Raw genomic sequence first — 12,087 nt, forward strand, 5'->3', positions numbered from 1 at the left:
TGACATTTGTCCATTAGCTGCATGTCGATATCAACACACACATTGGCCAAATTTCAATATCAATCATACGATCTCACTAGTGACATTCCTTTAGTTTCTCCAGTTTCTTTGTGAGACCCCTTGCACAATTTCAACTTGACCTTAGTTGTTGCATTCTTATTGGTATGCAACAATGCACATCATATTGCAACGGTTTGAGGAAATAATATTGGTGAATTGGCAGTGGCTTTCATGTTCTTAATGATTATTACTTACATTTCCGACGCTTCGAACTCACGTTTACTGAGTATGATTGCATTTCTGGATATTTTTCATTATGTCTTTCCACACATGTGCTTCACCCTGCTTCATCTGTTGTGCTCTACCGACACTCCAGATGTCTTTCTAGAGCATTTGTCTACAAATTCGCTACACTTAATATTCAGAACATCATTGTTGACCATCATCCTTACCTGGTGATTATGCAATCACACACAACGGGTATGAAGTTGTTCGCCATTTTGTATTTGTTCAAGATATCGACTTAATACAAACGAATTATTGTTACCTGGTAGAAATCCTATCAATTCATATCCACTTAGACCAATTTTCATTTGGTAGATTATCCGCGACTCCCTACGTTCCTTTGGAGAATCTATTGCGCGTGCATGGTAGGATTGAGAAGCATGCATAATTCAATACAGCAGGTATGACTTCGTCAGTTAATTTTTTACCTGCCCCCTTTAAGTTGGATAGTTTCCGAACTATTGGCGTCCGAAATTTATTTTCCCACGCTTTCGGCACCTTGTAGGTCCGAAACTATGTCCGATAGCCGAAAGTTCAAGAGGACTTTTTTCTTGTCTCAGTGGCAGGAGTCACCTACCAAGAGTTGTAACACTTGTTTTGCAACACCCGATCGAAAATGACAGATATTAGTGTCGAATCCATAGTTTTGGGGGTCACTGAGATGAACAGTGACACTTCCGATGCCATTTAAATCCAAATTCAGCCCCCATTAGTACTCCTAAAAAGAGAGAGTGACATGCAAAGGTAATTGAAAATGACGGATACTAGTATCGAATTCATAAATTTTATGGTCCCCAACTTCATTGCTTGGAAAGGAAATGGGAATACTACCACATCATCTTTTTCCCAGAAGGGACGAAGGAGGAGATTAAAGAAATATGATAGTTCTTCCTGAGGTAAAAAATTCCGGAGATAAAATAGTTCCCCGTTCGGATCTCCGGGTGGGGACGACTACGTGAAGAATTATCAGAGGAGAAAATAATAACTTTCATTTCAGCATGGGAACCTGGAACGTACGAACTCTACGACGTGAGGGAAAACTTGAAAATTTAAAAGTGGAAATGGACAAATGTAAAGTGGACATAGTGGGCTTGAGTGAAGTGAGATGGCCAGGGAAAGATGAGATAGTATCGGGAAATTACAGAATATACTATTCGGGTGGCGATAAAACCGAGAATGGTGTCGCGATAGCAATGAAGAACGAAGTAGCAAGAAGTGTAACCAAAGTGGAATACTGCAGTGACCGCGCTTGATGTTTGTAAAACCACATGCAAAACCAGTGGATATTGTGATAATACAAGTGTATATGCCAACAACCGACCATGATGATAATGAAGTAGAAGTAATGTATGATCAGATCAGTGACATATTGCATCAGGAAAGAAGAGGTAAGGTCAACGCCATAGTAATTGGAGACTTCAACAGCGCAGTAGGAAAAGGAGCTGCGAATAAGGTAGTGGGACCATTTAGACTAGGTAGAAGAAACGAACGAGGTCAAATGCTTATCGATTTCTGTAGGCAACATGATCTGGTGGTGATGAACACTTGGTTTAAGAAAAGAAAAAACAAGCTGTAAACGTGGAAAAGTCTAGAAGATATGAAACGCTACCAAATCGATTACATTCTTGTGTAGCAACGTTTCAGGAATAGTGTACGAGACGTAAAGACATTACCAGCAGCGGACATTGATTCGGACCACAATCTACTAGTGGCGGAAGTGCAAACCTGGTTAAAGTCGATCAAAAAAAAAAAAAAAAAAAATGGAAGGAAAAATCGAAAATGGAACTTAAAGCGACTAAGAAATATCGACGATGATGTGAAAAAAAGACATTGAAGAAACATTCTGTGCAATGGGAGATAGGGTTGACAATATAGAGAATAGTTGGGGAAAAGTTAAACAGACTCTACTTGATACACTCCACAATAACATTGGTAGGATGGAAAGATCCCCGAGAAAACCATGGATAACTGGAGCAATGCTTAAGAAGATGGAGGAACGTAGAAGGGCGAAAAACACGGACACCAAAGAACACAGAGGGCTGAATAATGAATTGAGAAGAGAAACGGACAAAACCAAAGAAAAGTACGTGGAGCAAATATGTGAAGAAATAATGGAACTTTAAGAGCGCGACAGATATGATCTGATGTACCCGAAAATACAAGAATTATTAGAGAAAGCTAACAGAAATATATGAACGTTTGGCATCGAATATCAACAAAGTAATGTAATCACTGACCATCAAAGAATCCTTAGAATTTGGGAGGAATACATAAAAGATATGTATGATCAGATGAACCGCTCCATAGATATTGCGATCGAAGCAGAGGAAAAGATGGATGATGATGAAAAAGGATCCTGTATATTGAAAAGTGTAGTAGTACAATGAATTAAAGACAGGCAAAGGAGAAAGGCCACTGGAGACGACGACATACCAGTAGATTTGCTTAAGGGATTAGGAGACAATGAAATGAAAGTGCTTACTTTATTTATTAACAAGATCTACCTGAGTGGAGAATGGCCGAAGGATTTTCTTAATGATTGCATTACCCAAGAAAAAGCAAGCAAAGAAGTGCAGCGATCTCAGAACCATTAGCCTGATTCCCCACACTGGAAAGATCATTGCACGCATACTGAACAGGCGGTTGGAAAGCAAGATAGATGAGAGGTTAGAAGAAGATCAATTTGGATTCCGAAAGGAAAAGGCACCAGAGATGCTATTGGATTGATGAGAATTATATCAGAAAGAATTTTTGATGTAAAGGAAGAGTTGTCTTTGTGCTTCATCGACTGGCGAAAAGCTTTCGACCGAGCCAATTGGACGAAACTTCTGAAAAAACTTAAAGATATCGGAGTCAAATGAAGAGATCGACGACTCATTCAAAACCTGTACATCGGACAACGAGTGAAGATGCGCTTAAATGAAGGAGAAACCAATAGTGTAGAGATTGGACGAGGAGTCAGACAAGAATGTAGTTTGTCGCCCCAATTATTGAATATTTACAGTGAATGTTTAATGAAGGAAGCATTAATGGGAACTAGAGACTTCAAGATTGGAGGGCAGATCATTAACAAGATCAGGTACGCAAATGATACAGTTATAATAGCTAAAACCGAAGGACTACAGAATATGATTGACAAAATAGTTGACAATGGAAAACTAATGGAATGGAAATTAACATCGAAAAGTCGAAAGTCATGAGAATATCCTGTGGAAACACGCCCTTACGGATCAGAATAGAACAAAGAGAACTTGAAGAGGTCGATAATTTCAAGTATCTGGGAAGTATTTTGACGAGAGACGCTTACTGCACCAAAGAGATCAGGTCAAGAATTGCCATAGCTAAAGAAGCATTCAACAAGAAAAGATCACTCTTAACCAGCCGGCTCAATATTGGACTTAAGAAGAAGTTGGTCAAGTACTATATATGGAGCATTGGACTGTATGGTTCAGGGACTTGGACATTACGGAAGTTAGAGAAGAAATATTTGGAAAGCTTCGAAATGTGGTGTTGGAGGAAGATGGAGAAGATAAAATGGACAGAGAGAGCAACAAACGAAGATGTCTTAAAACGGATAGGAGAAAAGAGGACACTTCTAGCCACTATCCTTCGTAGAAAGGTCAATTGGATTGGACACATCTTGCGAAGAAATTGTCTTCTTCACACCGCCATAGAAGGAAAGATGGAAGGGAAACGAGGAATAGAAAGAAGGAGAACACAGCTGATTAATGATTTGAAAGATAGGAGAAAATATTGGGAGTTAAAAGAGGAAGCTGAAGATCGACAAAAGTGGAAGAAACATTTCCAGGCCCAATTTAAAATTAAAAAAAAAAAAAAAAAAAAAAAATCCGTATTAGTCCCAGGACCTGCCGAAAGGCAGAATACCTAATAATAATAACAATAATAATAAGTTCATTGGTGACAGTCGTCGTGCCCTTTATGTTCAAAATGAAACGTATTCTCCTCTTGCAATGAACGGGTATTCTAGTACTCTTTAAGTTTCACATGTTAAATTCTTTAATATATTTCTCGCTGCTCAAATTTACGCACTTGTGCGGTGTATGTGTAAATAAGATCATCTTTCTTTCTGAGTTGTTCGAAGAATATACAAATAATAAAAATAATAAAGAGGATTTTTACAAGAATCAGAAAACTAAAAAGGAAAATTAAAATCTGTTGCTTTAAGTATTTTACCTGCTTACGAAATACATTGTATATATGCCGCAGGCACGTTATAGCAAATAGAATTAACATCAGGAAGTAGTACAGAATGAAAAGCGCACGAGTATATATACTAGAAGTAGAAGAGTTTAATGCAGGAAGATAAAACTAATGGGGCAGGTTGTACAGAAAAGATTGAAAAGTAGAAATTAATGGAGAAACAAACAAATAATAATTAAAAATGAATAAATATAAAAATAAATAAAAATGGAAGTAGTACAGAATGAAAAGCGTACGAGTATATATATACTGTGATATATATACTCGTACGCTTTTCATTCTGTACTACTTCCATTTTTATTTATTTTTATATTTATTCATTTTTAATTATTATTTGTTTGTTTCTCCATTAATTTCTACTTTTCAATCTTTTCTGTACAACCTGCCCCATTAGTTTTATCTTCCTGCATTAAACTCTTCTACTTCTAGTATGTTATAAAGTGGCTCTGCACTCAAACACGGCTCGCTTCATAACTTTTTCTCTGTTCTTTAACTTTTCTTCTTATAACTATCTGGTGAAATATTAAAGTGAAAGTGATTATAGTCAAGGGCGCCCATGTTGTGGTTTCCAAGGGAGGGGGCAAGTATAAGCGACATTATAATATAGTTTCAAATTTTGCTGTAACTAATGTAAAAATTCTATTGGGTTTACGATATTTCCAAGTATAATTTCCTCTTAGGGGGGGCAAGCGCCCCACCTTGCCCCCCCGATGGGCGCCCTTGGTTATAGTGTACTTTCTTTATGCGTACAATATTATTTCCACTTTTTCTCATAAATAGAGGTTTATTGTTTTAATTTATCTTTTAGCAAATTATGCTTTACTTTATTTTTTTTCAAATAATGAAAGATATTGTGATGTGGATTTATTATTGAAAATACCTTATTCTATATATGTTTATTTATTAATATTTGATGCATCAAGTTTCTTTCATATCATTACCAATAAACTGAAATCAACTGCAGCTTATCAACGATATAAACTTTTTTTTTTTTTTTTTTGACAATACAGTAAGTTCGTAAGATAGTATAAAGTTTAACAAGTATACACAACAATAATATTAAAGTAATGCTTTACCATCCTGAAGACGTCTATAATTAAAGTTTTAGGCGAACCCCATGATTTTCTTGTGAGATATGACCTTTTAGAATGAAAAATACAATTGAGTGTAGTAAATTTTCTCTCAATTAAAGCAAATGATGTATTGTTCTGAATCAAAGTGGACATTGATCACAAAACTGTTAAACTGTACATACACATTGCAATGTGAATTCAATTGCCCTCTTCCTAACAGAAACGCAGATATATATGACGCAGATATATATATTGAAATTCTTAAGTTTGAAACTTCAGTATAGGCATATAACAAAAACACTTTTTACTCTTTAAAATATAAAATGTCTAGCTTGTCATTGTTGTTGGAAATTAAAATTAAAATATTAAATTCAGTTCTCGGTTACAATTAGACTAAAAATTAAACAGACAATTAATTTTCCAAGAATTACGCTTTGTTCCACATGCTAAGCTATAGTTTTTCATATTTATACTTTATTTTATATATTACACTTTTATCCTTTATTTTTTAAGATTATGTTTTATTGTTTTCAAAATTAGTTTCTGCTGGACCCTTAGACGAGCAAAATCATGCTCAAGGTAGCAACCATATGGTTAAAGTGTTGTTTTTCTCTTTATACTTTTTGTGCTTTAGGATTTTTTTTTTAAGTTTAGTTTAATGTTTTATGGTTATACCCTTTAGGCTAAAGGAAATGGATGATTAATGAAAGTGAACGATTGTGAAATTAATTTTTTTTGTGTGTGTGTTCTCCCACTGGAAATCAAACCCGGGACCATGTGTGCGAAAAGTGCATACACTAGCAACTAGCCAAGTGGGGATGGCTTTTGAATTACTGAATTGATAAGTAATTCATTTTATATGTAGTCTTAGATAATGTTTCTGAATTCAATTATTAAAATTATGAATTTTTTACTAGAGAGAATATTATGCCTATATTTGAAAGTATAGTTGGTAAGCTTACCCTGTGTAATGTTGAAGTAGAGACAGTATATAAGGTAAGAGTGCCTTAAGCATACCTACATTAGTTTAACAATCTTGGAACTTAAAGTAAAATAATATCATAGTTTAATTTGTCTGCCTCTAAGAATTGTACAGACTAGTTTTAAAAAATGGTTCTAGAAGCATAAATAGTAGGTTAAATGTACGGAAAACAGATGGAAAAATATATTTTTCTAATATAACCTAGACTTTTGCTAAGGAATATACAGCAATCGATAAAAGTTTCAACCCTTCTCTACATAATTTGTTTAGCCAATAGCTTGGATAAAACGGCTTTAATAAATATTTCTCTTGTTATTTGTTAGTATTGAAATAGAATTCTATTTATACACCATTAGGTTTTCTCCTACGTGGTGGAAAAGAGAGAAGATTGGCCAGTATTTACCTCTTGTTTCCCGAAATCATTTACCTATCATTAAATATTTGAAGGTAATTAAGGTGATTGGTTATGAGGATACACCAATTACCAATTTAACGCTGAAAGAAGTATTGGACATATTACGAGCATGGCTTTTGTACATGGATGGGTTCGCTTTGGTACTTTCTCTATTTTGTATAGGCTTTGCTGCTATTGCGGCTACTCGTAAGAGGAGTCGGGAAAGAGAAACATTCAAATAATTGAAAATATTAATATTGTATTACTTTAAGAAACGTTTTAATTATTTTGACAAGATATTTACATTCAATGTTTTTAGATGCATTTATGATTTCTGCTTCCTATAATGAAATTAAAAATGTATTTTAACTCAAGTCTCTACTTGCGTTCTTTTATTATTACTTTTATTACTTTACACATTTGCTGTTGCATTTTCGACTCAATTCACAGTACAACAGTAAGTCATAAGTCCTGCAATATTCTGGTACACAACATACCTGTGTCTATTATAGTACAATGAAAGCAAAGCATGGGCCCTCATGTTGGACTATCTGCAGCCATCTTCCTGTAAGTTCCTCGATTCCATGTCCTTAACACACCTTGTCCTTAGAACAAAGAAGTCAGTCACTGCTGTTTCCATCTCCTGCTGGTTGCTAAAGCATCGTGATTTTGTGAAGTGTTCTGAACTCCACGCTTATAAAGAGCCCACCAGAAAGCGCGTGAGTAGAGCACGGCTCATCAAAAGATGGGAAGCTCCACTTGTATCTATTGCCGACATGTTTTACAAAAATTGCAAGACCTCAAAAAGAACGTAGAATAGTTTTTAAATCATACCAACAAATAAAAGTATAGCTCTTCTTTGTTGGTAGGAGAGGGAGAAAGAGGGTGCGCAGGAATTCCTGTTATAAAGTGGGCGCAAGAGTAAAGTAGCCTGCTCGTAAGGGTTGTTTGGGCAGTTGTGAAGGAAGAACGCAATCGCACGTGTCCGAAGTGTTTGTGTACTGCCCAGATGAAAACAGTGGTAAACCAAATTAGACAACTGGAAATTAAGTGTTCCCTGGTCAATGGACATGATACCAAAGTCATCGTTCATCAATTTCAGCAGCAAGGAATGAGTGTTTGGACCATCTGCAGAATGTTAGAGCAGTATGGTGTGACTCAAGACACCACGTCTAAGTAATCATCAGGGCGAATTCTTGTGGTGAAGACTGCGCAGAATGCGGCTAAGTTGAAGGTGTTGCTCATGAAGAATCCGTCACTGAGTAAGCGTGAGGCTGCAAATAATCTATGCGTGTCCGAGGCCAGTGTACGTGATATCAAGAAAACCTTGGCATCTCAAGAAAGACTAAACAACCTGTCCCACTGTTTGAGAAGGATGAGAGTATACGCGTAAAACGTCACTGCAAATGACTGTTACAAGCAGCTAATGAAATCGGGTGATCAAAAATTCATCATAATGGATAACGCAACTTACGTGCTCTGATTCAACACTGATATCAGGTAAAGAATTCTGAAAATACGGTATATTCCGAAAATCAACGTTCCTGTTGATTTCAAAGCGCAAGAAAAAGTTTGTTGCCAGATTTCTGGTGTGACAGCTCATTGTTCAGGATGCCGTCATGGTGATTATGAGAAATGGATGAAATGGTGGAATGAAGAAAGTGGGAGGAAACGGGAGAACCCCGAGAAAACCCGTGAGCACGGTGTTTGTCCATCATAAAGTCCACACGGTGCGAACTGGGATCGAACCAGGGACCCCAAGCACCGGAGGTGAACGCTCTACCCCTGAGCCACCGCGCCCCCTCAAATGACGGAAGTAAGAGGACACGTGAGAATCCTGAGAAAACATTCGCACATACTGATTGTTCACTACAAAGACCACTGACAGAAGCTGAGATCGAACTAGGAATCTCACGTGCTACAGATCATCGCTTTACCATTGAGTAACCGCGGTCCCCATACGAATGGTATTGGTACTGGAATGGCTAAGTCACTACGGTTATTTGCGTTTCCAACAAAACACGTTGAAGACGCTGGACCACTACTTACCTGGGGAAAGCGCAATTTCGATCCGAAAACCTCTTATCATCAAAACTCTACTACGACCATTTAAAAACACATAATGTAAGATGCCTTCTTTTGACCTTTGCTTTTATTTTTGGATCAAAAGATCCAATATATTTCAGGCAAAAAATTTCTTCTAGGCCTTATATCTCGAGAACTACATATAGTGTAGCCAAACCAAAAGTATCACTTAACTCAGCATGATGTGCTTATTCCGTAAAAAATACGAAAACTCCATTTAGGGGCCGTTCAAAATTTTTGGGGTCCCTGATCCAAAAAATTCAATATATTTCATTCAATCAAGAAAATTTTTTTGTACAGCCCATATATAGAGAACTACATATAGTGTAGCCAAACCAAAAGTATCACTTAACTCAGTATGATGTGCTTATTCCATAATAATAATAATAATAATAATAATAATAATAATAATAATAATAATAATAATAATAATAATAATAATAAAATACGAAAACTCGATTTAGGGGTCATTCAAAAATTTTGTAGCCACTAAATATCTAATAAATTTCATTCAATCAAACATTTTTTTGTACGCCCCATATATGGAGAATTACATATAGTGTAGCCAAACCCAAACTATCACTTAACTCAGTATGATGTGCTAATGCCATTAAAAAAATACAAAAACTCCAAAACGGGGCCGTTCAAAAATTTTCTGTCCCTGATCCAAATACTAATTATTGGCCAAGATCGCAATCTTTTGATGCATTTTCTTTTGGATTATTCCTAAAATTCTTGTTAACTTTCTTTTTGTAAATATAAACGGAAGTAATCAACAGATCATTTAATCGAAGCATATCAAACTAATGATAAGAGACGGGGACTATCACTCTACAAGTCTCGGTCCCAAAGCATGTAGGAGACCCTACCAAAGTTACAAATCATACAAAGCTTTAAAAAGTTTTGAAAGGAAATAATTTTATTTTACTGATGTTTTTGATTTTATTCTGTTTAAAAATGGATCATAGATGAACAATTGTTGATAAAGTGTATATATATATATATATATATATATATATATATATATATATATATATATACGGTATATATTGTTATTTTACTATATGTGATCTTATTATTTACAGTTGGCATTTTGTTCCTGGGATGAGTTACACTCATCTACAGTGACAGTGAACATATTAAGCTATGCTGCAGTGTATTTTGAAGGAACATTATCGTATTAAAAGTAGTATGTAGCTATGTCTGAAGTAGAATTTTCAATTAACGCACTTTAGCTGTTTTGACAGATGAAAAGTAGAGAAATAAGGTGCTTTTTCCATTTAAAAAAAAAATATCGGTTACATTATTTACTGTGAAATTCCTTATAGTGTTATGATATGAATATAAGAATAAGATAGCAGAATCAATTTCTAGATTTAATTTGCAGGGAAAAAGAACTAATAACCATCATTACTGGAAAAGAATGAGTTCTCTTCAGGATATTTCGAAAACGAACAAAAGCCTGTTCTTTTCTTATACCCTTCATATGATCGGAGATATAAATACTAATGGAATCAGATATTTACTATCTACAGACTACACAACAAACCTGAAGAGATAGAAATAACCAGCAAAGACAGAAAAAGAATTACAAGTATAGGAAAATTGTGGAGAATGACGGAAATTATCATGAAAATAAAGGCACTGAAGTGATAATAGGTCTGGTATATTGGAAGAATAAATTATGGACAACGCAATCCTTTACTGAATAGGAAGAGACAAGAAATAACTTAGCAAATATCTTCATGTTAGGTGATATGACAGAATCGTAAAGCATGTGCAGTTACATGGAAAATAATTGACCAGATGGGGTTGGGTGTTAGAATATATAGGGAGTAGAAATATAAGTTGAAGTAACTTTAAAACAGCACGGCGTACTTGGTCTTCAAAGTTAAAAGAACAGAAATTATACCTATTACCCTCACATTTTCAGTGGGAATCTAATACCATGCATATAACAGAAAATAGAATAATTTTTAGGAGTACAACAATGTGAAAAAAATCATCCATCCTAAATGTTAGAAAATGACATTTGCGTTAAGGAAATGTTTTTAAACAGATGCATGCAAATATAATAACAATAAGAAGATGCATTACTAAATAATTATTCTAATGCGTAGGATAACTTCCTTATTCCATAACCTTTCAAAACCTACCATACATCATATGTGAAAAAAGAAAGAACGGAATGAAGCATTGACCCTTTCCCTAAAATGACAAGCATTCCCAAAATACCATGTATATATTGTAACCAAGTAAATTGTATATGTATTATTTTTAACTATTTCTCAGGCACATTCTTTCTATGTTGTGAATTTTCTGATTGACATATTCAATTGTATTTCGTGTTTCATTACTTGAACCACAACAGTTAGCTTCTTATTAAACGTTCAAAGCTTCTTATGTCATCTGTATAATCGAGTTCTTTTATAATAATCCCTGGCGTAAAGGTCGGGAGTTTTGATTACAATAGTCCTTTCTGGAATGCAATTTCTTGGTATTCCGTGAATCTTGCGATTACGCTCACAAGACACATTATGTGGACATTTAAAACGACCAAGTGCACCCTATGGGTGGGTGTTGTTTCAGGACAATGACAATTTTCCAAGATGACAACACGCCAATTTACACTATTGGAGCTGTTCAGGTGTGTTTTAATAAATATGGAGATGAAGTATAACACCTCCCCTAGCCCGCTTACTCTCCTCCTCAGCATACCTATTGACTGTTCCTATGGTCAGTTCTGTTAGTCAGACTCCAAAGCAGATATCCTCCATCTTCGGTGACAGAGCTGAGTGCTGCACTGCACTAGAAATGGTACAATACTCTTTTAGAAATCATTTGTGACGTATATTCTTCAATTCCAAAAGAAACCAGAACCGTTCTGTAGGCTAACATTGGTCCTACGCCGTAATTTTCAAAATGTTTCTCTAACTTTTTAATAAACCATTGGAATAAAGAATATATGTATAAACTGTATACTAATTTAAAAGAAAATCTCTGAAAACTTCTTTCTTTATATATATATATATATATATATATATATA

At 35.2% G+C, this 12,087-nt stretch overlaps 2 protein-coding genes across 4 annotated transcripts in view; one reads left to right on the forward strand and one right to left on the reverse strand.

Annotated features, from left to right (window-relative positions):
* LOC145660561 (lipase maturation factor 2-like) overlaps positions 1–7,329 on the forward strand; it is a 181,334-nt gene extending 174,005 nt beyond the window's left edge. For all 3 annotated transcript variants that reach the window (XM_081725786.1, XM_081725791.1, XM_081725801.1), the window contains one exon: positions 6,918–7,329. In XM_081725786.1, the coding sequence (XP_081581912.1) occupies positions 6,918–7,197 (280 nt within the window). In that variant the 3' untranslated portion in view covers positions 7,198–7,329. The remainder of the gene's footprint in view (positions 1–6,917) is intronic.
* The window catches only part of LOC145660576 (zinc finger and BTB domain-containing protein 8A-like), a 135,215-nt gene that overhangs the window by 15,555 nt on the left and 107,573 nt on the right, over positions 1–12,087 (reverse strand). The window lies entirely within an intron of this gene.

The sequence above is a fragment of the Thermobia domestica genome, chromosome 1, assembly GCF_964235325.1.
Source record: "Thermobia domestica chromosome 1, izTheDome1.hap1.1, whole genome shotgun sequence".
NCBI classification, from domain to species: domain Eukaryota; kingdom Metazoa; phylum Arthropoda; class Insecta; order Zygentoma; family Lepismatidae; genus Thermobia; species Thermobia domestica.